The 26,283-nt window shown below is 44.8% G+C and overlaps 2 protein-coding genes and 1 long non-coding RNA gene across 4 annotated transcripts in view; 2 read left to right on the forward strand and 1 right to left on the reverse strand.

The window, feature by feature from the left end:
• The window catches only part of LOC137518559 (uncharacterized), a 47,731-nt gene extending 33,220 nt beyond the window's left edge, over positions 1-14,511 (forward strand). Inside the window, exons 2-3 of the long non-coding RNA XR_011020846.1 lie at positions 8,618-8,755; positions 14,360-14,511. This is a non-coding gene — a long non-coding RNA (uncharacterized lncRNA). The remainder of the gene's footprint in view (positions 1-8,617; positions 8,756-14,359) is intronic.
• Positions 1-22,248, reverse strand: part of CCT5 (chaperonin containing TCP1 subunit 5) — a 30,805-nt gene extending 8,557 nt beyond the window's left edge. The window contains exons 1-9 of one of the 2 annotated variants that reach the window (XM_068236592.1): positions 22,046-22,248; positions 19,807-19,867; positions 18,299-18,463; positions 15,133-15,331; positions 11,183-11,375; positions 9,820-9,969; positions 5,179-5,298; positions 4,911-5,096; positions 593-730 (exon numbers count right to left, since the gene is read on the reverse strand). In XM_068236592.1, the coding sequence (XP_068092693.1) occupies positions 593-730; positions 4,911-5,096; positions 5,179-5,298; positions 9,820-9,969; positions 11,183-11,375; positions 15,133-15,331; positions 18,299-18,463; positions 19,807-19,867; positions 22,046-22,150 (1,317 nt within the window). In that variant the 5' untranslated portion in view covers positions 22,151-22,248. Of the gene's footprint in view, positions 1-592; positions 731-4,910; positions 5,097-5,178; positions 5,299-9,819; positions 9,970-11,182; positions 11,376-15,132; positions 15,332-18,298; positions 18,464-19,806; positions 19,868-21,967; positions 22,012-22,045 lie in introns of those variants that run through there. The other variant, XM_068236593.1, reaches the window with a different exon arrangement.
• Positions 22,249-22,483: 235 nt separating this feature from the next.
• The window catches only part of ATPSCKMT (ATP synthase c subunit lysine N-methyltransferase), a 45,308-nt gene continuing 41,508 nt past the window's right edge, over positions 22,484-26,283 (forward strand). Inside the window, exon 1 of the mRNA XM_068236594.1 lies at positions 22,484-22,661. The gene's annotated coding sequence lies outside the window, so the exon portion shown is untranslated. The remainder of the gene's footprint in view (positions 22,662-26,283) is intronic.

Below are 26,283 nucleotides of genomic sequence, written 5' to 3' on the forward strand. Positions count from 1 at the left end.
GTCATCTCTGCCCTGGCAGTCATGTGACAGGGGAGATAATTACAACTTGTGATTAGACACAAATGAGCGGTAATTAAACAAGCTAAACTCTCTAAATACATACAGGGTGCATCTCTCTATGTCTTCCCTCCGACCTGTGCAAGAGTTCAGGACCACTAAGTGTTGAGTGGTCGTTTCATTACCCTCTCTGTCCCCTGCATCTTGAACACAAGGCACGCTGCTCCAGTACTTTTGTCCTGCCCTCTACACCAACGTGAAGGGGGGGGGGGGGGGGGGGGGGGGGGGTTTGGAAGCATGTACTGACTACTACATGGGCCATGGTGTCATTGGGCAGTACAGATTTTGGGGTGAACAGCCACTTCCACAGCTCTTTTTGGTCTGGTAAGCATGCATAAATGTAATTGCCCCTGCCCCCAAAATAAGTATCAGGCACATTAGAGCGTACCTATAAGTGCCCAGAAAATAATACTTCCTAGAAGTTTCTCATCATTTTAAAAAGAGCTGGAAATACTGAATAAATATTGGTCATCATTGGGATGATATTTACAGAGCTAGTGTTCTACAATTGTTTGAAAGAATTAAGCGCCCTTACCTTATCAGCAGCTAGGTTAACTGCTAAAGCACATGATATCTCTGCTGCTCCGCCTCCATAAACTATACGATTGTCACGTACCAAATTACGAATCACACACAAAGCATCATGAAGGGACCGTTTTGCTTCTTCAATGATCTAAAAATGGAAAATAAAAACAGATACAGCTAAAGAAAAAAACAAAACAAAAAACAAAAAACCCTTTTGGGGCTGGAACCCACTAGAGCAATTTTCTGAGCGTTTAGGGAGCGATTCAAACCATTAGCGATTTCCTTAAACGCTCAGCTAATGTTAATGAATGGGCCAAATTCCACTTGAGCGATTGCAATTACCAAATCGCAAAACTCAGGACATGCAGCATTTTTGAGCATTAGCGATTAGTGTTTCTGCAAAGTATATAAACGCTGGCATAATCGCTCGTGAAAACCTACAGAGCAAATTTGCTACCTTTTTTACATTACTGCACACAGTAAAAAAATGAAAATTGAAAGGACCGATCAGAATTAAAACAGCTAATCGCTAAACAACCACTGGGGAAATCTTTGTCTGTCTGTGTCTGAAGCCAATCGTGATGTAATATCCTCCCTTTCCCTGCTTCCACTCTTCCCCCTGATTTAGTATGCATTAGCCCTCCCAACTCCCAGCCCTCAGACACTCCCACCAGGCACAGATGTCTATAACGTACCCCCCCCCCCCCTCCAAACATGTGTGGATGTCTGTCTGCCCCCCCGCCCCAAAGAAACAGGTGCATATGGCTATAACGACCCTCCCCCCCCCCCCCCCCCCCAGAAACAGGCTTCCATGTCTGCCCTCCCCCTCAGAAACAGGCTCCGATTTCTGCCCGACCCCCCCAAGGAAACAGGCGCAGATAGCTGAAACGAAGCCCCCCCTCAAACGTGCGGATGTCTGCCTGATTCCAAAAAGCTTGCACCGAGAGAGAGAGCGGGAGCAGAGTACATGTCCACACAGCGCCGCCACCGCAGAGCAGCCGAGGAGTCACAGCAGGAGAGAGAGATTGCATGGTGATGCACAGAGCAGGGGAGGGAGAGGGAGAGAGAGAGAGAGACGCACTCACTGTCGACCACGACCAGGGGGGGGTCAGGCAGACATGGAAGCCTGCCTCTACGGGAGGGAGGTCAGGCAGACATGGAAGCCTGCCTCTGCGGGAGGGAGGTCAGGCAGACATGGAAGCCTGCCTCTGCGGGAGGGAGGTCAGGCAGACATGGAAGCCTGCCTCTGCGGGAGGGAGGTCAGGCAGACATGGAAGCCTGCCTCTGCGGGAGGGAGGTCAGGCAGACATGGAAGCCTGCTTCTGCGGGAGGGAGGTCAGGCAGACATGGAAGCCTGCTTCTGCGGGAGGGAGGTCAGGCAGACATGGAAGCCTGCTTCTGCGGGAGGGAGGTCAGGCAGACATGGAAGCCTGCTTCTGCGGGAGGGAGGTCAGGCAGACATGGAAGCCTGCTTCTGCGGGAGGGAGGTCAGGCAGACATGGAAGCCTGCTTCTGCGGGAGGGAGGTCAGGCAGACATGGAAGCCTGCTTCTGCGGGAGGGAGGTCAGGCAGACATGGAAGCCTGCTCCTGCGGGAGGTCAGGCAGACATGGAAGCCTGCTTCTGCGGGAGGTCAGGCAGACATGGAAGCCTGCTTCTGCGGGAGGTCAGGCAGACATGGGAGCCTGCTTCTGCGGGAGGGGGGGGGGGGGTCAGGCAAGGCAGACATGGGAGCCAGCTTCTGCGGGAGGGGGGGGGGGGGGGGGGGGGGGGTCAGGCAGACATGGGAGCCAGCTTCTGCGGGAGGGGGGGGGTCAGGCAGACATGGGAGCCTGCTTCTGCGGGGGGGGGGGGTGTCAGGCAGACATGGGAGCCTGCTTCTGCGGGAGGGGGGGTCAGGCAGACATGGGAGCCTGCTTCTGCGGGAGGGGGGGGGGGTCAGGCAGACATGGGAGCCTGCTTCTGCGGGAGGGGGGGGGGGTCAGGCAGACATGGGAGCCTGCTTCTGCGGGGGATCGGGCAGACATGGGAGCCCGCTTCTGCGGGGGATCCTTCCGCAGGTTCACCTACGGAAACCTTGATGCACAGAAGGGTTGGAGGGGAAACCGGGAGGGAGAGACGGCAGCCAATCAGGCTGCAGTAAAGAATTAGGGCGGGATAGGGAAATGAATGGGAGGACCAGGGAGGCCAGTAGGCAGAAGAAGCAGCCCCAGAATGCTTTGCACCATCTGCTATGCGGCCTGGCGGCCTCCTTAGGACCTTAGGAATACAGAGGAATGCTATTCAGCCAACTAAAAAGAAAGATTTTTAACTTCATGATTGCCTTTTTAGCTACCTTCTAAACACAGGAGAACAGAGATTGAAATTTGCTTTTTTTGCCTAACAGTTACTCTTTAAAGGACAACTGAAGTGAAGAATATGGAGGCTGCCAAATTCATTTCCTTTTAAACAATACCAGTTGCCTGGCAGCCCCGCTGGTCTATTTGGGTGCAGTACTGTCTGAATCACACCAAAAACAAGCATACAACTAATCTTGTCAGATATGACAAGAATATCAGAAACACCTGATCTGCATATGCTGGTTCAGGGTCTAAGGCTAAAATTATTAGAGGCACAGGATCAGCAGGACAGCCAGGCAACTGGTGTTGCTTAAGCACTTGAGGACCGCAGTGTTATACCCCCCTAAAGACCAGGCTCTTTTTTACTTAAAGGATACCCAAACTGAAATTTGACATAATGAGATAGACATGTGTATGTACAGTGCCTAGCACACAAATAACTATGCGGTGTTCCTTTTTTTCTTTCCCTGCCTGAAAGAGTTAAATATCAGGTATGTAAGTGGCTGACTCAGTCCTGACTCAGACAGGAAGTGACTACAGTGTGACCCTCACTGACAAGAAATTCCTCTTTTATACCTCTTTCTTGCTCTCAGAAGCCATTTTCTGCTAGGAAAGTGTTTTATAGTTGGAATTTCTTATCAGTGAGGGTCACACTGTAGTCACTTCCTGTCTGAGTCAGGACTGAGTCAGCCACTTGCATACCTTATATTTAACTATTTCAGGCAGAGAAAGAAAAAAAGGAACACTGCATAGTTATTTGTGTGCTAGGCACTGTACATACACATGTCTATCTCATTATGTCACAGTTCAGTTGGGGTATCCTTTAACTGGCCACTGCAGCTTTGGGCCAAGCTTAACAAAGCACACGAGTTAAATGCCCCCCCCACCCACACCCGCCCCCAGGGCCTGACGCCAATTGGCGTTAGGCGGTCCTAGGGCTGCCGCCACGGCGACGCCCATTGACGTGGAGCAGTCGTAGAGTAGTTAAAAATAAAAATGGCAGCCTCCATATCCCTTGCACTTCAGTTGTCCTATAAATTAATGATGTGCGATTTCAAGCCAGAAACTTACTTTAGGAGTGAGAATGCTTTGGTTCCCATAGAACCTTCCCTCTTCTCCTGATGCTCTCATTCAGGTGGCAGCTCCTTCGTTCAAATCCCCCACCGCGGGGGACTTTGGAAGCCTTCGGGAGCAGAGTCCTCCCGAAGACAGGTGGCTCCATATTGCGCACGCGTGCGAGAGAGCACGCGCGCTCGCCCATGAGCAGTACGGATCGGCCCGTTTTCGGGAGGACTCTGGCTCTCGAAGACTTCCAAAGACTACGTCCGGCGGCAGAAACAGCAGCATTTGACCAAACTGATTGAATGCTGCTACGGGGGAGCCAGCGCTACAACAGAGACTGGGAGAGGGGAGGGAAGGCTCTATAGGATCCAGAGACTTCCCTCTGAAGTATCTGATTTTTTTTTTTTTTATAAAACATAGGTTCCCATTCACTTTAACCCCTTCCCTACCAATGGCGATAGGAGTCGGGAAGGTGGAAGCCCCAGGACCGCCTAACGCTGAAAGGCTTCAAGTCCTGGGGCTGGGTTTTACAGGGGATCGTACGTGCATCCCCGCTTCATCATCAGTCTCTCAGCGGTGACCACCGCTAGCAGACGGTTAGACAGCAAAACCGCTGTCTATATACATTGTAGTGCTGCGATCTACTGCAATGCTGTACTGGGGACAGCTGTGTCACTCGGCTGTCCCCTAGAGAGGCTCCGATCGTGATCCCCTCACATAGGCTTATGCCTAGGATAACTGATTGGATGAAGAAAAGGTATGTCTCCCCTCTCTGAGCTGTCCACATCACAGATCTGACCGTTTCCAGCAGTACTAGCTTTCATATACTACAAAACCAACATATGTAGTGTGTGCTTGTAAGATCAATGCCCTGCACCCCAACTGCAGACCTCTTCCCCAGAATATAAATAATGAACTTCATACTTACCATCTTATTTCCTCCTCTGATGAAAATGGTAACTGCTCTTGAATTTTTACATTGCTCTATCACAAGCATTTTATCCTTTGTTGTTCCAAAGGAGATTTCTTTAACTATGCCAGCATATCCAAGCTTCTCAGAGGTTAATTCACAAAACCTTGGAACAATGCGTCCTCCAGTAGCGATTGCTATTAACTACAAAAGTAAACAAATATTACAGGAAATCAGATAATGTAAATAAAGTCACCTCTGGACGGAAATAGTTAATGTGACTTACCTCTATTTCAGGCCCACCAACCCAACGGACAGCAGGTAGTTCATTTTGTAACAATAAGTGATTTGCTTCATCATCAAATCCCCACTGACATATAGCAAGATTAGCCCCAGTGTTCTTTATCTAGAGGGGAAAAAATATGGCATTTTTAAAATCAAGAAAAAAACAAAACTTTTATTCGGCATATACAGAAACAAAATGACAGAAAAAAAAAATTAAATGTAGAGATGAATTTTGTTTTTACCAGCACAAAAATGTTTGTCTTAGGTTATACACTAAACTAAAAATGTACAAAATTGCAAACAATTTGTATAATTTTTTTGCTTGAGTGACTTATTGCCAAGGGAGCTGTTTAAAGGGAACCAGAGATGAACGTTTCACACAAAATAAACATATCAGTTGATAGCTTGTAAAGAATTAATGCTCTACCTGATAATTTCGCAGCTCTGGTGTGCCTTTTTTAGTGTTTTTATCCATTATTGCTCCAGGAAAAAAATCAAATATGGCCGCCGGCTCATATCCCTTCTGCTTCCGGGTTATGAGTTGTTCTGGATGTGCTGTCTAGGCTATATGAGAAAGGCTGCTGCAGCCTTTCATCTCTGTGCTTTCATTTTGGTATGATGTGCAGCTGCCTGTAGCAAGTGTCTCTCATAGGAATGAAACTGCAGTCATCATCAGTATCTGTGCAGACAGAGTGCACACAGATCATATTGCAGGCTTTTGCAGCCACACTTGTCTGTTTCTGAGATTCTCAGCAGCAGCAGCCCCTCTCATGTAATCACAGCTCTCAGTATGCAAAGCAGGAAATCTGAGCCAGGAGGTGACAGGCTTAGGCTTTAAAAGACTCCACAGATGAGTGACTCGGCTATAATGATTCCAGGTCAAACCTAGACTGAGCCAGTCGGGGATTCTTATCACAGCTGATAAGACTAATTAAGCAGGTAATAATGAAACTAAAAGCAGGGTAGGTGTTTACTGTCATGTTCCCACTGATAAATGTAATAAAATACATGAGGGTGCTTCCTCTCTGGTTCTCTTTAAATGCAGATTATTAACTTGATTGAGTGAACCAAGGTTTTCTTTTCTGCTATAGTAGTGTATGCAGTCATGCAGGGGGATTCTCCTGGTAGTCATGCCTTGCTAATACTGCATCCCACAAGATCTAGGTGATCTCGGATGGGTTCATTCGCTAGTTCTATAAGGCCCTTCTTTAACCTTTTCGGGACCATGTGAATGAGATCCTACGCCGCACTTGTGGCTGTTCTAGCCTGATGCGGCGTAGGATCTACGCCGGCCCGAAATTTCCGCTCCCGACGCGATCGTGCGCACCCGGAGGGGGAGATCAAGCTGTCATATGACAGCCGACATCTCCCCCGAGTGATCAGCAGCCATCGCGTATGGCTGCTGATCACACGATCACTACGATCGCCGTCGGATCGTAGTGATCTGTTTGACAGCTGCGGCGGCAGGGGGGGGGGAAGGAAGAGGATCCACTCACCTCCCTGCCGTTCCAGCGACGATCGGCGCCCCCCTCCGCTCTGGCCGGCATCTCCGCTTCATCTGACGTCAGCGCCGGGTCCCGGCTTGATGACGTCATCAAGCCGCGACCCGGAACTGCTCGTCAGATGAAGCGGAGATGCCGGCCGGAGAAGAGGGTCCCGTGCGGCTCATCGCTGGAGCCTGGAAGGTAAGTGAAGGCTGCTGGCAGAAGGGGGGGCCCAGGCCACCAAGGGGGGACACAATGTTCGGCAGCCACACACGGGATCCGGCCGCCTGACCCCCCCAAACGCGCGCACCCCCTTCCCGCCAAAAATGCCTGGTCCTTAAGGGGGGGTAGGTGGCCGGTCCCGAAAAGGTTAAGCAACGCTAAAATTATTGCCAAATTTAGTAGTTTGATCATCTTTCCAAGCTGCAGGAGAAAAACATGGCCCAAAATTCTATAATAAACCTTGGGTGTATGGGGTCTCCTTGATGTTTGTAGACAAAGCAAACCCGAACCCAAAATAAACTTATGAGATAATGAATTGTGTAGCACAGCTAAGAAACCATTCGTAGCAAACAAAAAAACAAAACAAAAACACTCCTACAGTTTTCTATGCAAAAAAAGCGTCTCTGCGCTCTTCCACCCAACATGGGTCTGATACAGTCCTGTTTTCTGAAGCATGTAAACAGCAGAGAGAGTTTGAGAGAAGGTTTTACTGCAAGAAAGTGTAATTTACTGCTAAGGGTCATTATTTCTGCTTTGTTTTATAGCTTAAAAGACATTGGCCTAAATGCACTCATGACCCATTCACACTAGAAACGCTTTTCTAAGCGTTTTGTGAATGATTTGCGGTTTTTAAAACCGAAGAAAAATCACCACGATTTTCACATACGTGATTGCAAAAAAAAAAACAAAAAAAAAAAAAAAAGCCAGGCACTGGGGGAACGAAAAGGGCTGCAATGACGGCGGTACGGTGGGGAGGGCGCGCTGGACGTCCTCCGTGGATTCTGATATTAAAAAGGTATAGTGTCATTTTCTTCTTTTTGGCCTCGGAAGTCCTTTAAAGGAATACTGTAGGGGGATTGGGGGAAAATGAGTTGAAGTTACCCAGGACTTCTAATGGTCCTTCGTAGACATCCTGTGCCCGCTCAGCCACTCACTGATGTTTCAGCCCCGCCTCCGGTTCACTTCTGGAATTTTTAGACTTTAAAGTCTGAAAACCACTGCGCCTGCGTTGCCGTGTCCTTGTTCCCGCTGATGTCACCAGGAGCATATTGCACAGGCCCAGTATGGTCTGCGCCTGCACAGTACCCTTCTGGTGACATCAGCGGGAACAAGGACACGGCAATGCAGGCATAGTGGTTTTCAGACTTTAAAGTGAACCTAAAGTCTGCTTAAAAAAAGGAGATGAACTCACCTGGGGCTTCCCTCAGCCCCCTGCAGCTGATCGGTGCCCTCGCAGCTCCGCTCTGATGGTCCAGGACCCGCCGGCGAACACATCCGGTTTGGCAGTCACCGGCCGACAGGCATGGGAACGCGAGTGATTCTTCGCGTTCCCAGCCTGTATATCGCCCCCTATGCTGCTATTGCGGCCAGGTGAGTTCATCTCATTTTTTTTTGGGCAGACTTACCTCACTAGTTAGTTACCTCACTAGTTAGTAATTCTAACTTTCCGTGCGGTAATAGGTTTAGTGAATTGGAATTTGGGAAGGTGATCAGTAAAATCAGCTGTTTTCAGAATTACTGAATGTGGTAATGCTTCATGAATTGAGGCCAGAGTGTGCTTTCTAAACTGCAAATATTAGAGAATGATGTAATGTTATATAATAATAATTTAAAAAAAAGGCTATAACAACTGAAAATAAAAATATGAACTATCCTCTTTGCTACTAATGTTCTATTCATTATCCATACTACGCATACAGTATAATTTATATCATGTTTTTTTTTTCGCTTCAGGTTTGCTTTAAGTATGCAATCTTCAAAACCTCTAGTTCTCATACAAATCTAGTCGAATACCAGACTGATGGCCTTAAACTGGCTCCTGTGGATGTAGTATGAACCCCAAAGACAAAAGGCCTTGACGATCTTAAAAAGGTGAACGGGGAATCCCGGAACCCCATTTCTCATTCATTTGGGCTCTGGTATCCTTTAAGAATACATTTTAAATAATCTTTACTGAGGGCAACTCGACTTGTAGCACGTTAGATAACACAGTGGCCTCAGTAACGAGGGCCCCTGCAGATGGTTTGTGGCTATTGTGAATATGACACACAAATAGTAGCCAATTGGTTCTGCATTATTTGAAATTGTGACTGTTGAGTATGAATGACATTGGCACTATTCAGTATGCATCTAACTTATGGTGTGAAAGAGCTAGTGTGAGAACAATTAAGATTACCAAAAAGTCCACATTTTAACATTATCAACAGAAGGTAGAAGCACAAAATATAGAACCAGTTTCCAATGGCAGAATAGTGACCTTTCTGGCTAGTTTTATCTGGGGACTTACTGGATTAATAGAGGGTTCAAATAAGGATTTGTGCTCCAATTGAACTAATCAGAAAGGTGTTTCAAATGCCTCTTTGAGCGGATCATTTTAAAACAGCTAGGTCACCATGTGGAATTGTTTTTACATAGTAAGTAAATAGTTGACATGACCATGCAGTATTTCGTAAAGAGTGTAATGTTTTAATGTTTCTCATAAAAAAACTACTACCAGGGATAAGGTGACAAGAGCAGCTGCAGGTATGTTTCTCACTGTGGCTGGATGTTATGGGTAAGGGCTCGGGCTCTGCCATAGAAGACCTGGGTTCGAATCTCGGGTCTGCCTGTTCAGTAAGCCAGCATCTATTCAGTAGTTCTTGGGCAAGTCTATAGAGTGCGTCCTAGTGGCTGCAGCTCTGACGCTTTGAGTCCGCCAGGAGAAAAGTGCAAGATCAGTGTTCTGTGTCCAATGTTCTGTATGAAACTCATTTCAGCGGACAAAGCATATGAAAATCTCTTACAAAAAACACATTCGGCCTGCATAATCCTGATGAACCTGTAAACCCAAACCTCTGGCAAACCTCTGGCATACATAAACACCATAAATTAGCTACGCATATACCCAAAACAATATGAAGACAATTTTGAACAAAATAAACTACTGTCACACAAACCTGTTCAATCATCTCAAGGAACTTTTCTTTCTCGTATTTCTGAAGAGCTTTATAGTCTTCTACAGAGGTTACATCAAGCTTGTGTTTAGTCTTAGGTTTAGGTGGCTCAAATGGACAAGTCAGAACGGCAATTTTAGCATCTTTAACTTCCTGTAATTAAAACAGAATTAACAGATTAAAGCAGAACTATTGCCAAAATATTCCCTCAGCTCCAATAGACTGGCCACACCAGAAGAAATCCTAAGAGCCAAACATTATTTGCTAGATAGCTACTGAAAGATTGACAGTTTCAATTTGCTCAGAAGCTGATCTGTAACATTCTACACAGTACAAAGCTTTTCCGATTGTCTTTTGATCACCAATTGCAGTTGAAGCAAACATAGCAAAGAGATTTTATTTTTATTATTTTTTGCACGTTTCAATGAGACTGTAAAAGTGGCTAAACACTTTGTTTCCAGTCAAATATCTGGCCAATCCAAATCACTGATCGAATTGGTTAGAAATCAATGCCCTGGGCCGAACAATTGATCACTCAACCAATTTTTGGCCGAAACTGGTTTATTAGATTGATCCAGACAGAAAATCTAGGTTTATTGGCAGCAGGTTGATGGCCCATAGCATTGCCCTGGATCAAACAGTACAACGCTGCGGTTAGTTCTGAAATCTACTAAAAAAAAATAAAAAAAAACAACTGTTCCTAGTATGTGCAAAATGTTTTTTTTATTGCAATGTGATTGCATGCAACAACTTCCTGTACTGGACCATTTCACCAGCAAGCCAAGAGCCTCCATATTTGCAACTAAATACATTATAACCTTAATGATTGCATGTAAATAGACCTCTCCCCTCAGCATGTGCCGTACCCTTAAAACCCTGGTCCCAGCAGGGTGAGCATGGCTACCCTTGCTTGTGTGTATTTTTTAGCGGTCGTGGTCTGGCTGCAGCTCTTTTCCCTATGCCAGCACAGCCCACTTATTTACTGGTATGAGTAGTACAGATTGTCTTTCCTTGGAGATATGATCCTGATTTATGTGCCTGCATCTGACAGTTGAAATGTTTGTTTGCTGACTGGTATAGGTAGAGTATGGACCATTTCCATGGAGGATACCTCAATGCTGGTGAAATGGTCCAAAACAGAATTTTGTTGCATGCAGTCCATTTTCGAAGCGAACATCCTCCATTTTTGCAACAGGACACAATTTTGCAACCTAGGTTGTTTTAATTGCTACTAAAGGTCCAGCTTGCAGTGTGTTTTGAGCGCAGAGCATTAATGACTGTATGTAAATAGAGCACACCAGCCTTCCCCATAAAACCCTGGCGTCAGCAGGATGAGCATGGCTAGAGCCTTGCTTGTGGAATTTACCTTTGGCATCTGTGGGTGGCTGAAGTCTTTGTCTACTATCACACCTTTTATAAGTTGGGTGTCTTCAAGTTTACCTCCAACTTTACCTTCCACTTTTATTAATTCAAAATCAACATCTTTACGATCCATATCAGCAACAGTTAGAATTGCATTGACTGCAATTTCTGCCATCTGTCGGTGGCACCGGTTGATTCTATAAAAGGAAAAACAATTTGAAATCTTTACGCAAGCCATCTAAATTACACTGATCGATATAAATAGCATTAATGATTAAAAGAGGTGATCTGTATATGCAAATTGCATATTAGATCAACCTAACACGAGTGGGAGATTATATCCTATAGCTAACATTCATAAAACTCATCTTTGAAGAAGAGCTGCAAGTCCCAAGAGTACCCACCAAATTATACTTTGAATACTGGCCTTTCCTTGTTTTAAGCTTAGGAAACACTGGGTTGACTTCATAGATTTGAAGCTGAAATCAATTCTGAAGTGTGTGAGCAGGCAAAAGATCCCTCTCTGATCAAAATGAGATCAGGTGGGCGGAGTTAACAACGTACGATATAGTGATCAACGAAAGTGACTGAACCCCTGGCTGCCCTACCCCAAATGTGAATGTGTTCCCCATGCATTAAAATATCTCACCTGTCCAGCCACCACGAGTGTCCAGCTTCTCTTCCTCATTTTCGTCCCACATGACTTCACGCATGGCACATGGAGTGTGCAATGTCACACAAGCTCTATGCGCAGCAGTCCCATGGGACAAGAATGCGGAAGAAGAGCAGTTGGATTAGCGGTAGCCAGACAGGTGAGATATTTTAGAGGGGCAGAGAGCGAGGGCTGCATGATGCAGGACAGTGAGAGAATTTACCTCTCGAATCCCTCTTGACTGTTGGGGCGGGGCTAAATGTTGAGCAGCATACCCATTCTCTCCCTTTCCTGCCATGCTGAAAAATCAGTGCATGTTGTGGTTGGAGCTTCATGATCTGGGGTGGAGCCTATTGGCAGTTGGGAGCAGAGCTTGTCACCGATTTGGGGGCGGAGTTAAGTGTCTCTGCATCCAGGGTACTTACTGCTGCTTTCACCTGACACTGCTACCGCAGTGTGCCCACCAGCCTGCTTGTCTGTCCTAATGCTCTTCACAACTTTCTCAGCAGCTCCGTGCAAGGTGATGAGAATCCGGGTGTTCTCTACGTGCCTAATCTGTACAGGAAGCCAGAGACCACCTGACTCATTTACACTGCATGGAGCTGCTGAGAAAACTCTGAGGCCTGGAACCCACTACAAAACACTATCGCAATTGCTAGCGTTTTAAAAAGTGTAATTAATTTGCCAGCGGTTGTGCAGCGATTAGCGATCTTAATTCTGATTGGTCCTTTCAATTTTCATTTTGTTACAGTGTGCAGTAATGTAAAACCGCTAGCAAAATCGCTCTGTGTAGGTTTTGACGAGCAATTATGCCAGCATTTATATACTTTACATTGCCGAAACGCTAACGCTCAAAAATGCTGCATGTCCTGAGTTTTGCGATTTGGTAATCGCAATCGCTACAGTAAAATTTGGCCCATCCAATAACATTAGCTGAGCGTTTAGGGAAATTGCTAGCAGTTTGAATAGCTCCCTAAACGCTCAGAAAATCACTCTAGTCGGTTCCAGCCCTGAAGGGCATTCATTCCAGGAGCTGCTCAGTGTAAAATTTGTGAACCAAACAGACAATTGGACGATGAAGAAAGGATTGTGGGGAACAAGGAGGAGCCACACATTAAAAACTTGTGTGATCCTGAAGCCAGCTGCCGGAGCACCAAATATCCACTGTGCTGCCCTGCAATACAAGAGAGAGGGGGCAGGGCCTCAGGTGACCTGCAGACAGGATCACTGTCTGCAGAGGCACATCCATAAATGTGAACACACACGCCAGCATGGCGCTGTGTTGCTTGCCATAGATTGCGCACAGGTCATAGTCAGAAAAGCTGGGCAGGCCCCTAAATTAGCCGGGTGGAGCACCCAGCTAAAAGCTTCTAGGGAGAACATTGCCCGGAATGATCCATTTCATTCTATCAGTCATTGCATTTCCTCTTTAACCACTTCAGCCTACAGGCGTTTTCACCTTCAAGATGGAAGCAATTTTTTTCTGTCAGTGCTCCTCCCATTTGCCAATACCTTTATCACTACTCATCACATGTAAATGATCTATATCTTGTTTTTTTCCCCCACAAATTAAGCTTTGTGAGCGATACTTGTTTTCAGGGCTGTGGAGTCGGTACAAAAATCATCAGACTACAACTCCCGACTCCTCAGCTTAGGAATCCACCGACTCAGACTCCAGGTACCCAAAATTGGCCCGACTTCGACGCCTCAGCCCTGCTTATTTTCAGTAATTACTAATTTTCTAGGCAAATACACACTAAAAAAAAAAAAAAAGTGCGTGTTGGAGATGAAGATTTCATTTTTCAGCACCACCTGGCACCTGCTCACAGTGCCCAAACCACTGGTAAATGGTTTACTGACCATGGTATTACTGTGCTCAATTGGCCTGCCAACTCTCCTGACCTGAACCCCATAGAGAATCTGTGGGATATTGTGAAGAGAAAGCTGAGAGACGCAAGACCCAACACTCTGGATGAGCTTAAGGCCGCTATCAAAGCATCCTGGGCGTCCATAACACCTGAGTAGTGCCACAGGCTGATTGCCTCCATGCCACCCCACATTGAAGCAGTCATTTCTGCTAAAGGATTCCCGACCAAGTATTGAGTGCATAACTGAACATAATTATTTGAAGGTTGACTTTGTTTTAAAAACACTTCTTTTATTGGTCGGATGAAATATGCTAATTTTTTGAGATAGGAAATTTGGGTTTTTATGAGCTGTATGCCAAAATCATCAATAAGAAAAATAAAAGGCTTGAACTACTTCAGTTGTGTGTAATGAATCTAAAATATATGAAAGTCTAATGTTTTTCAGTACATTACAGAAAATAATAAACTTTATCACAATATGCTAATTTTTTGAGAAGATCATGTATGTATGTATGCATGCATGTATCAGAGGCTTCCTGTACCCCACTCGAGCTCGCCGTTCCAGTGCTTGTCGAAGAGTTTTAGGCAACCACACTCTCGTTCAAGTACAAGTGCACCCACAAAGCACAGGCAGAAGTAACCTGGGTACGTGTCATTGCAGGCGCAGTATGTACCAGTGACAAGGGTGCGTGCATGCGCAGAAGACACCGACCCAACGGGGTTCGGCGATACTTCTGGAGGCTGCCAGCAGGATCAAGGAGAAGACCGGAGCTATGGCAAGGGACACAAATGACTTCTAGGGGCTGGAAAAAGTCTCAAGTAAGCAAACCTAAATTTACTTACCTTGGAAGGTGTACTGTGATTTTGTTAAAACTCAATTTCAGGTATTTAACCAGGTGACCCATTCACACAGTACAGGAATATAAATTGCTTATAGGATTAAAAACTCATAGTGCCCTTTTACACTTAATGTGTTGGTATGCGTTAGTACGTGTTTTTACCATAGCAGTGCATTGTAAATAGATTTCAGTTAAGTCGCGTATAGTGGGAATTGAACCATAGGAAAACATGGGCATGACCTAGAAAATCAGTTTTCTTTCAGTTATAACTGAGAGCAACTGACAAAATGTAAAAAAGGCCTTAGGACTTATTTACACTGGGAGCCACGGCCATTTCAGGTTTACCTGTGGCTCCCGTTTTGCTGCGTAGCCGAATTGCTAAGCCATGCCATGCAAGATTCCATAAAGCTGCAGCATGCTGTCCACATTCACACTGAAGTGTGATCTAGATGACAAGCCATGTTAAAGATAGGCAGCGTTTCACTGTGCAGCTCGCTAGTGGGAACCACTGCAAATCCTATTATAGTGGAAACAGACCCTTATACATTTATCGATATTATAGTCACGTGGTTATCAAAGTATAAAACCTACTTACACTTTTGAGCCAAGTGTGGTCATTGCTGTTTGAATGAGTGGTTCTATATTGTCAGGGTCCACAGGAAAACTGTCACTAATCTTATCCAAATGCTCAACAGCAATTCTTGCAGCTTGTTCATATCCATCTGAAATTCGTATAGGATGAATGCCACGATCCAGTAACTGCTCAGCTTGCTCCAGTAAAGCTCCTGCTAGAACTGAAGATTTAGAAAAAACAAAAAAGGTTACCAATAGAGGTAAATATGAAATAATGAGAGATAAGAATGAGCAGGCAACAGTACTGCAAGCAGCAAAAAAAAACTGTACCCGCTGTGTCCAAGGAGGTGGGGCAAAAAGCTTTGAAGCTGGTCTCCCTACAATCAGCACAGATAAAAATTCCATTACGTTTGGTTAGTGTTAGGTTTGTGCTTATTTGTGCTGCAAAAATTAAGATTTGCGCAGCTTTCATTTTGAAGGTAATAGCACCCCAGACAATACCATCACCCAGCACTCGTACAAAAGCGCAGGGGTATGAATCTGGTGTAGTTGGGTAGTGCTGTGTGTGTGCTCATTCCTGATGCAAATATTCTGTTTTAGAGTTTGAGATATGCAAGTTTTTTTTATAAAGGTCATAAGTTCACTCAGCCGTTGCAATGTTTTAGGGGGGGCAAAATGAACATCTGACCTTGATAAACACGTAATGCTTTGCCTTATGTCCTCGTATATTGGAGTGTTCCCCACTGCTAATGCCTAATCTTAAAAAGTTGGATCAGGCTTGCTGCACCTAGAATGGTGTCACAAACAACAATGTTTGCAATTACATGTCAATTTCTTTTTGGGGGGGGGGGGGGGCAGGCATAGGAGGAGGAGGAGAATGATGGTTTCTGTAGCACAAACAGCACACTACTCAACCATTCCAGCTTCCTGTGTGTGATATTGTCTAGGAAAACAAAATAAGTGCCATTTTCTTCAAAACAAAAAGCAGCACAAATATAGCACTAAACAAACATGTTGGGATTTTTATTTGATCTGTTTATTGGTGGTGGTGTTGGGGGTGGTTGTTGCGAGTTAATTTACCTGGATGTCCGCCTCTTGCTGTGAAGCTCCACACCGTACTACATCCTCCTGACAGTCCCTGCTTCACAGCGGAAGTTTTGGTTATGTGACAGGAAGTGTCGGAGGACGGTGCACAGCGAGCGTAGAGCACGTTACATACTTAAAGTGATCCTTAAGTCTAGAGGAAAAAAAAAAAAAATGAGATTTACTCACCTGGGGCTTCCCTCAGCCTTCTGCAGCCGATCGGTGCCCTGGCAGCCCCGCTCCGATGCTCCAGGACACGCCGGCGAACACTTCCGGTTTTGGCCATCACCGGCCGACAGGCATGGGAACGCGAGTGATTCTTCGCGTTCCCAGCCATAATAGCGCCCCCTATGCTGCTATTGCGGCCTCCTGTCCTGGAGCATCGGAGCGGGGCTGCGAGGGCACCAATCGGCTGCAGGAAGCCCCAGGTGAGTAAATCATTTTTTTCCCTAGACTTAAGGATCACTTTAAGAAGAGGGAAGGCTCTTCATACCTTTGGGCCTTTCTGATATTCTCTCAGTCTCCTTGTTCCCCCACACCTTAACATTTGGTTAGACAGCAGCCGGGATTCCATCGCAATATTGCGCTCCATTACTGCCGTGCACCCAATTGATCACATGCTCACAAGATTTCCCAGAAAGCTATCGATACATGTGACTGATTTTGGCCCAAAATCATTTATATCATTTAACACTGAACAGGCATGCTTATCGCAGGACCAATTTTCATCCAATTCGCTAAAATTATAGAATATGATGGTCGATCAATCTGCAAAATCAATAGAAGTATGGGCACATTTACTAAAACTACCAAAATCAGGGTGTCACAGCTTGTTGACAATCAATTAGTTCAGAATGAGCAGAAAAATAGCATTTCCGCTAACCTGTTGCAATTTTTCCTGGACAGGCTTTAAGGATAATACCGATGTACAATTTATTCAGAACTCTACTTGATATTTTAAAGGAAACTTGTAGTTTGTAAAAAAACAACAAAACAGTTTCACTTACCTGGGGCTTCTGCCAGTCCCTGCAGCCATCCTCTCCCATGCCCGTACTCAGCCATCCTCCGTTCCCCCACCGGAGCTCACTTTTGGTATCGGCAACTTGTAAATCGAGAAACACTGTGCCTATGCTGGTACGCACTGCCGTGGCCAGGAGCGTCCTGCGCAGTACGAGAAAATCTCTACTGCGTCTGCGCACGACGCTCCCGGCTACAGGAGCACAAATGAGGACATGCGTGGCAATGGCCGCGCAGGCGCAGAGGCCGGCGGCTGAAGAAACCGAAAGTGAGCGGCGGCAGGGGAACGGAGGTCGGCTGAGTACCGGTGCGGGAGAGAACGGCTGCAGGGGGCTGGCAGAAGCCCCAGGAAAGTGAATTTTTTTTTTTTTTTTTTACAAACATTACAGGCTTCATTTAACTAACAAGATTTGCAAATACGAGGCTTCATTTTGCTGCAGTGCAGTAAGGAACAATAGAGCTATTAATTGTGAAAGCCATTTCAATTGACGATCAATCATTCTGTCAATTTAACATTGATCAGATTTTTCTTTTAGGACCCTGTTTACTCCAGAGAGCGCTTTGAAGGTGGTTTTCAATTTTTTAAATATACTTCCATTGCTTTACATTAAAATCATGGCAAAATAGCCAAGATCTCGATTTTTCCCAAAAATCATGATCGCTGCAATTTTAATGCAAGTCAATGGAAACATTAAGAAAAACGCGCTCTCCTGTGTGTCAGGGCCCTCAGATGGACGTACGTACATGTTACACAGCTTTGTACTACATTAAGCAGTACAAGACTAGCAGGTCTCTGGTAATGGCAATGGAGGCCTCAAACCTACTACAGTCGGTCATTGGGTGACTGGGATTCAAATTCAGAAAAGGGACAGAGCCACAAATAGCAAATCAAGTTTGATTGATTTCAATAGGAAAATAAACTGCTCCCATTCTTCTATTATTGATGCCATCGACCCCAAGGCTCAAAACCTTGGTCACTGAGTGACTATGTGTCAAGGTTAGAAAAAGTGGCCAGACAACAGCCCAATACATCTAGTAACGCCGGGTCTTCAGCTAGTACTTTTTAAAGTTATGCAGCTGAGCCTTACCAACAACTCCTGTAGTTCCATCTCCAATTTCATCATCTTGAGATTTCGAGAGCTCGACCATCAGTTTTGCTATTTGATGATCAACATCCATCATACTAAGAATTGTTGCACCATCATTAGTTACTGTAACTTGTCCATCTTTATCCACCATCATTTTATCCAACCCTAAAGTGATGAAAAGAGACATTAAAGAAGTAAAAAAAGAGAAAAAAAAAACATGTAATTAAAAAAAGTGGAAAAAAAAAATCTCCACCCCTTCAATAATGGCAAAAATGTTAGTTTTTCAACAATTACAGTTTATAAGTATTAATTATGCCTTTCCTACCTGACCTAATCGTTTGCAGATTTACCACCAAATCTGGACTTAAAAAGTAGAAGAGAAAAAGATTAAGTTACCTGGGGCTACTACCAGCCACCTGCAGTTACCTCTGCCTGCACCATCACTGCACAATGCTCCAAGTCCCCTGCAGCACCCTTCTTTCAGAGGGGCGACTCTATGCCCACTGCACATGCGCAGTAAAGATTTTTCCATACCGCGCATGCAGAGTACTCTCGTCCACGAGTGCGCAATAAGGAGGCGGGTGGACTTAAGTCATTGATCCAGTTGAAAGAAGCATCGCAGAGTAATGGCGTGAGGCTCAGGATGGCAGCAGAAGGCTGGCAAAGTTAGACTTTTTTTTTTTTGCTTTAGGTCTTGTGTTTGAGTACAGTAGAGATGCTTCTTCATGGTATACAAGTCTGGTTCTACCCCCAAGGGCACTAAAATGTCATCAGCAGTCCCCCCCCCCCCAACGTTTTTCCTTCAATTTGTCTGAGTAGAATTTTTAGAACGTTGGGCTATATTTATCTTGCTGTTCTATTGCTTAAATTTGCATAGACTGAAGCATTAGTTCAACATTTAAATGCAGAATAATAGAAAGGGACCTGAGACCATTTTTTTTTTAGTAGGACTTGTACTCTATGTATCTATATTTATGTAATCACACTTTAAAGAGAACCCCAAGCTCTATATTCTAATAAGGCTTCCCTATGTGTCCTCCTCACCAGGACCCTCCCCCTGACCAGGCCACGCTTCTCTTTAGTCATGAGCGTGGCTGTGCTACAGCCATGTGAGCATTGCCATGCCTGCACAGTGGTACAGAGCAGCTAGTGCAGCTCTGGCTTAATGCGCAGCCGTGGCGTACTCGCACAGGTGCAGCCGCGGCGTACTTGCACAGGTGCAGCCCCCTGCTTGCTTAAAGACGATTGCGGTCTGATCAGATTACTGACATTCCCATCTGTAATCTTTAGAGGGTATGCACTAAACAATAGAGGACCAGAGACAGAGAGCACCAAATAAGAATTCAGAGGCTTTACTCCTCTTGTTTAGGTACTAGATTTGATGCTGTACCCAAGCTTCGGCTCAGGTACACTTTAAGCGAACAGTGCTGCAGCTGTCCAAACTGCAAATTACAAGTTACCTTTGACATGCATATTTTGGAATACAGTTATTTTAGATTGTAACTTACCATTAGGTCCTAGGGATGTTTTCAGGGTGTTTGCAACTGCCTTGGCTGCCATAATATGAGACTGGAAAAAAAAACAAAAACACATTGTCAAAGTTTCAGTACTGGTTGACAAGTACGTGGAAAGGCAAGACATTGTTTCTAACTATTTCTATATAAATGGTATCATCCTGATTTAAAACTTCTTGCTAGAAAAATATTTAACTTTTTTTTTTGGGGGGGGGGGGGGGGGCGGGACCGGAGCTAGTAAGCAAGCTAATTAACCTTGCAAAACTCACACAGTAACTGGGAGAACGCAAAGTTAATGCCACCATGCTGATCTACAGATGGCAGCACTGACAACTCCTGCATCCCCACGAAAGAATAGATCATCAATTTATAGTCAACAGAAAAAGAAGGTACAACCCTGTTAACTTTTGACTCAGCTTAGCAGCTTCCCAGATTAAGTTAATTTTCAGGTAAAATTACTTCACAGACAGTAAATGTCCATCCACTCACGACATGATTTAACTGCAAGACTAGTTCCTCCCCTGCTTTTTTTGTAGGCTACAGTTGTGTTGTCTCACCTGACAAGCAGATGTAATCATTTCAGTGATTTGTCTTACCCTTTAGCCAAGTTTGGACTTAGTAACCACTGAGCCTGTAAGTAGTGGTGGCAGGTATATCCAAAGATTGACCAGTTAACTCTGCTATTTGCCTCCATCATACCAACAAGAATGTGGCCACTGTAGACTGGGCAACTCCAGAGACAGCACCTTTCTGTCCCAGTGTGGGGGGGGCTGTGGAAGACCTAGCCCACTGGACTGCACGAGTTTTCCACGTCATAAAACTCAACAGCTTGCATAGAAGTTAAAGGACAACTGAAGTGAGAGGGATGTGGAAGCTGCAATACTTATTTCCTTATAAGCAATACCAATTGCCATGCAGTCCTGCTGATCCTCTTCCTGTAATACTTCTGGCCATAAACCCTGAACAAACTTATGCAGATCAGGTGTTTCTGACATTATCATCAGATCTGGCAAGATTAGCTGCATGCTTGCTTCTGGTGTTATTCAGACACTACTGCAGCCAAATAGAATTGCAGGGCTGCCAGGCCACTGGTATAGTTTACAAGGAAATAAATATGGCAGCCTCTATACTCTAACTTCAGTTGTCCTTTTAAAGTAAATACTAGTGCACAATTAATGTCGCCCCAAGGATGGAGGCTTCATCCTTCATATAACAGTACATGGCAGAGTTCAGTATAGAGGAGTTGCTAGCAGTGTGTTCTGTTGTAATTGGATGAGTGGAGGAACAATGGGTTTGATGCTGGGCATACACTATTCATTTTTTAACTCATCAATCGAGCCGCTGATGGCGCGATTGATAATATCCGCTGGGAGCATTCTGCGCAGTAGTGCTGCGCAGGCACATGATGCTCCAGGCAATGTGAACACAGCAGGAGTGCATGCGCAGTTGGTCCTGGAGGACTTTCAGGGGCCAATTGCAGATGAACAGGGAGTTGGAAGAGGGCAGTGTGGGAGTGATCAGGCCAGAGGAAGCCCCAGGTATGTATATTTTGTTGTAATATGGCCATTTCATGTTCCCTATAACAGAGAAGTGACCGAGATCCCTCTAGTTTATGTTTGAAGCATTAGAGAAATGACTAATAGAAATCTCCTGAATACAGTCGGTTAACCTAGCTTTTTCATCAGACAGGTTCATTTCTAATCCCAGGAACTATGGCGACTAAAGCATCATCTACACAGTACAATTTTCCATCAGATAGATAGATCTAATAAGAAATTGCATCATGTATAGACATCCAAATTGTGCCAAATCAATTTAGCAATAGATTTTGCTTTGAGAAGTACCCAAAATCTATTGCAAAATCGAATGCAATCCGATTGGACCGGCTGGAAATTATCTAATAGAGCCAATCTCACGGAAAATTGTACCGTGTACATGAGGTTTAAGAAATTAATTATTTGAAATCCAGAGCCTGCGTCATGTCCACAGTATCTGCTATACGCATTTACTGTACAATTGGCATCTCAGTTTCAGCAGAGACCCACCACCATAGTGCTTTCTTCTATTTATGAGTAATAATTTCATCAACGAAATGTTAGAATATTTCCGATCCTATTTAAAAAATAGCACTTGTCTATTAAAGAGCACTTATTACCGAGAGCCAGCTGATGACAGTGTAAGCGGACTAGGCCGCCCCTCACACAACTCAGCACGAGGCCGCCAAACTCCTCACCTTGACAGCATCCAGTCCTGACAAGCGAGACTTCCGGTCTTGATCTTTGATAATAATAAACGGTCGTCCATACTCATCGAATGCCAACGTGCCCAGGGCAGACATTGTAACGGTGTGGCGTGTGGATCTCTACAGACAACAGGACACACGTTTCCCTGAGCCACACCGGCTTCCACACTGCGCATGTGCAACCAACGTTCTCTTCCCACAGCTTCTGGAAGCGTCTAAATGGAATGTTCCACATAATATTTTCCTTTATAGCGAGTTCTAATATGAATCACAAACACCATTGATTCTTATGTATCGTTTAGCCCCTTCCAAGAATTGTCTACTACATGATCCAATTGCAAATATGTTTCAGTAAGGTGAATGGTGCGTTAGAATGGACCCCTAACGTAGAATTTGGTTTGGTCTGACAGGGGTGGGCGGTTCTGCTCTGGCTTTGGTGGGTGGAGCAAGAAGTGACTAATACATTACAGTAGTATGGATATGGAAATGCTAGTGGGAAAGCATTGTGCCCTTCCAGGTCACAGACGCAGTGCAAGTCGTCTGATGTTAGTGGACGGGGTGACAGTGAAAACGCCTGAATATTAATGCAGTAGTTTGTAGGACGGAGGTACGTTTGATATTGTAGTGGAGTATGGTGCTGGCTTGTCTTGTTCCATGAAAACAACAGCTTGATTCTCTTTTCACCTACATACAGTATACAGATGTAACTATCACCAAGCAAATAATGTAAACATTTAACTTTGTATTTAACTTATAAACGTTAAAGAGGGCCTGAAAAATTAAAGGGGCACTATGGCTAAATTCTTTGTTTTTTTTGGTCACTGTAATATTTATGGATGTATGTGGAGCATAGGTAGTAACATGTAATGTGGCTGTAGAATTTTTATTTTTTTACACTGACAGCATCCTTGTATAGTTTTAGAGTCACGTTGGCAGATTTACCTTACTGACGCGACTCAGACTAATCCATTATGCTGTAGGAGGCATCTTTCCCTGCTGTGTTAGATGCCGTTATTGTTCTCCCCTCTGGGCAGTGCTTATTGGATTTTTCCTTCAACTGTTCTTATTCAACTGCACAATCTATCATGGTGCCGCCACCGCTACACTGCGCACTTCAAATAGCGAAGTCTGGTAGCCAAAGAAACAGACAATAGGTGTCAGTTTCATTGCCAACTTCGCTACAGGGGTCCTTGGCGGGCAGCGTCATCAGTGAGGCTGCGTCCCTCTCCACACGGAAGTTGCGTCCCAGCATAGATGGAGGTTGCGGCTCAGTCTGCACGGCGGCTAATAGCTGCTCTTTACGGCAGATGGAGTGACCTCTGTAACTGCACGATTGTGCATAAGAACAGTTGAAGGAAAAATCCAATAAGCGCTGCCCAGAGGGGAGAACAATAACGGCATCTAACACAGCAGGTAAAGATGCCTCCTACAGCATAATGGATTAGCCTGAGTTGCGTCCGTAAGGTAAATATGCTGACGTGACTCTAAAACTATACAAGGATGCTGTCAGTGTAAAAAAAGTTCTACAACCACATTACATGTTACTACCTACGCTCCACATACAGTGGTTTGCAAAAGTATTCGGCCCCCTTGAAGTTTTCCACATTTTGTCATATTACTGCCACAAACATGAATCAATTTTATTGGAATTCCACATGAAAGACCAACACAAGGTGGTGTACACATAAGAAGTGGAACGAAAATCATACATGATTCCAAACATTTTTTACAAATAAATAACTGCAAAGTGGTGTGTGCACAATTATTCGGCCCCCTTTGATCTGAGTGCAGTCAGTTGCCTATAGACATTGCCTGATGAGTGCTAATGACTAAATAGAGTGGGAGACTCTGTCCATAGGACAACTATTAGTCATGCACTGTACAAAGTTGGCCTTTATGGAAGAGTGGCAAGAAGAAAGGCATTGTTAACAGAAAGCATACAAAGTCCCGTTTGCAGTTTGCCACAAGCCATGTGGGGGCACAGCAACCATGTGGAAGAAGGTGCTCTGGTCAGATGAGACCAAAATGGAACTTTTTGGCCAAAATGCAAAACGCTATGTGTGGCGGAAAACTAACACTGCACATCACTCTGAACACACCATCCCCACTGTCAAATATGGTGGTGGCAGCATCATGCTCGGGAGGTGCATCTCTTCAGCAGGGACAGGAAGCTGGTCAGAGTTGATGGGAAGATGGATGGAGCTAAATACAGGGCAAACTTGGAAGAAAACCTCTTGGAGACTGCAAAAGACTTGAGACTGGGGCGGAGGTTCAGCTTCCAGCAGGACAATGACCCTAAACATAAAGCCAGGGCAACAATGGAATGGTTTAAAACAAAACATATCTATGTGTTAGAATGGCCCAGGCAAAGTCCAGATCTAAATCCAATCAAGAATCTGTGGCAAAATCTGAAATCTGCTGTTCACAAACGCTGTCCATCTAATCTGATGGAGCTGGAGCTGTTTTGCAAAGAAGAATGGGCAAGGATTTCAGTCTCTAGATGTGCAAAGCTGGTAGAGACATACCCTAAAAGACTGGCAGCTGTAATTGCAGCAAAAGGTGGTTCTACAAAGTATTGACTCAGGGGGCCGAATAATTACGCACACCCCACTTTGCAGTTATTTATTTGTAAAAAATGTTTGGAATCATGTATGATTTTCGTTCCACTTCTCACATGTACACCACTTTGTATTGGTCTTTCACGTGGAATTCTAATAGAAATTGATGCATGTTTGTGGCAGTAATGTGACAAAATGTGGAAAACTTCAAGGGGGCGGAATACTTTTGCAACCCACTGTACATCCATAAATATTACAGTGACAAAAACAAAGAATTTAACCATAGTGCCCCTTTAAGAATTTTGGATCTCAAAACACCCTGCATAAAAGTGATACATACAACCCACTTGGCTTTGATTCTATTCATCTTTCTATCTATTTATCTATCTTTGTCAAGCCTCATGGTGAGATGAACAACAACAAAACTTTGAGACATAACATTAATACACAGCTAGAATGCAATACAGCACTTAGAATGCAGTACTCTCATGTCACTATAAGTGGAACGCACATATGAATCTCAGCATCCTAACACCCTTCAAATGAATGTGACTTTAAAGGGGTTCTGTGTGTGTGTGTGGGGGGGGGGGGGGGGGGGGGGAGGGGGTTAAAAATATAAATGGATACTTACCTGGGGCTTCTACCAACCCCCTGCAGCTTGTAATGTCCCACACCGTCCTCCTACAATCCTCGGTTCCCCGCCGCCGGTCTCAGTCTAATTGCGCTTCTAACTAGATGCGTGGCCGCGTGCGTCATCAGGAGTTTACTGCGCAGGTTCGTACTGTGCGTGTGCAATAAGCTCCCGATGACACGTGCAGGAGCAAGCACTATTCGTCTTGATAGACGAATATTAGACCGGGACCGGCGGCAGGGAACGAAGGATTGTAGGAGGACGGCATGGGACATTACAGCTGCACGGGGCCGGTAGAAGCTCCAGGTAATTTTTTTTTTTTTTTTTTTTTCAACCCCCCCCACACACACATAACCCCTTTAGAACATATTCTGATTTTCAAACAAGTCCTACTAAGAAGAAGTTGGGACAGGCAACAAAGTACATTAGAACTAAGTTTATCAAAGTACAACTGTTCATTCACAAAAAGGTGTCCAGTCCTGTCAGTTGGCATCAATTTTGCATGTGTTTCTATGAATGTGTTCACACATAAAAGGTGTACATCTCCGGTCCAGTCAGCTAATACTGACAGAAAAGCTGATGTATAACTGACAGAACAGGCCAAAAATGGACCAGACCTGAAATTTGAAGATTGGAGGATTCCAAGGCAGGAGAGGCATAGGGAGGCCGTGAAAGCGCCTGGACCATCCTGAGGCTTCCCCCTACTGAGGTACTGTATCTTTTTTTTTTTATTTTATTTATTTATTATTATTATTTTTTTTTTATTGAAGTCCTACTTACCTTTAGAGATGTCGCGAACATAGAATTTTCCTCAAAAGTTAGTGAGCCGGCTGTTCGCAGTGGGCTCCATAGACTTATATGGCAGCCGAATGGCTGCCGACTTTAACAGTTAACAGCAAAGCCCCCTTATATGCTAGAAACACCAAATTTGCAGGGTAAATGGATGGGGACAGTGGGTACAAGAGGAGCGGTGATGTGTGGCATTGGGTGCGTGGAAATCTTCAATCAATGTAACAGAAGGTCGCAAATTAGAGGATATT

The sequence above is a fragment of the Hyperolius riggenbachi genome, chromosome 5 (assembly GCF_040937935.1).
Source record: "Hyperolius riggenbachi isolate aHypRig1 chromosome 5, aHypRig1.pri, whole genome shotgun sequence".
NCBI classification, from domain to species: domain Eukaryota; kingdom Metazoa; phylum Chordata; class Amphibia; order Anura; family Hyperoliidae; genus Hyperolius; species Hyperolius riggenbachi.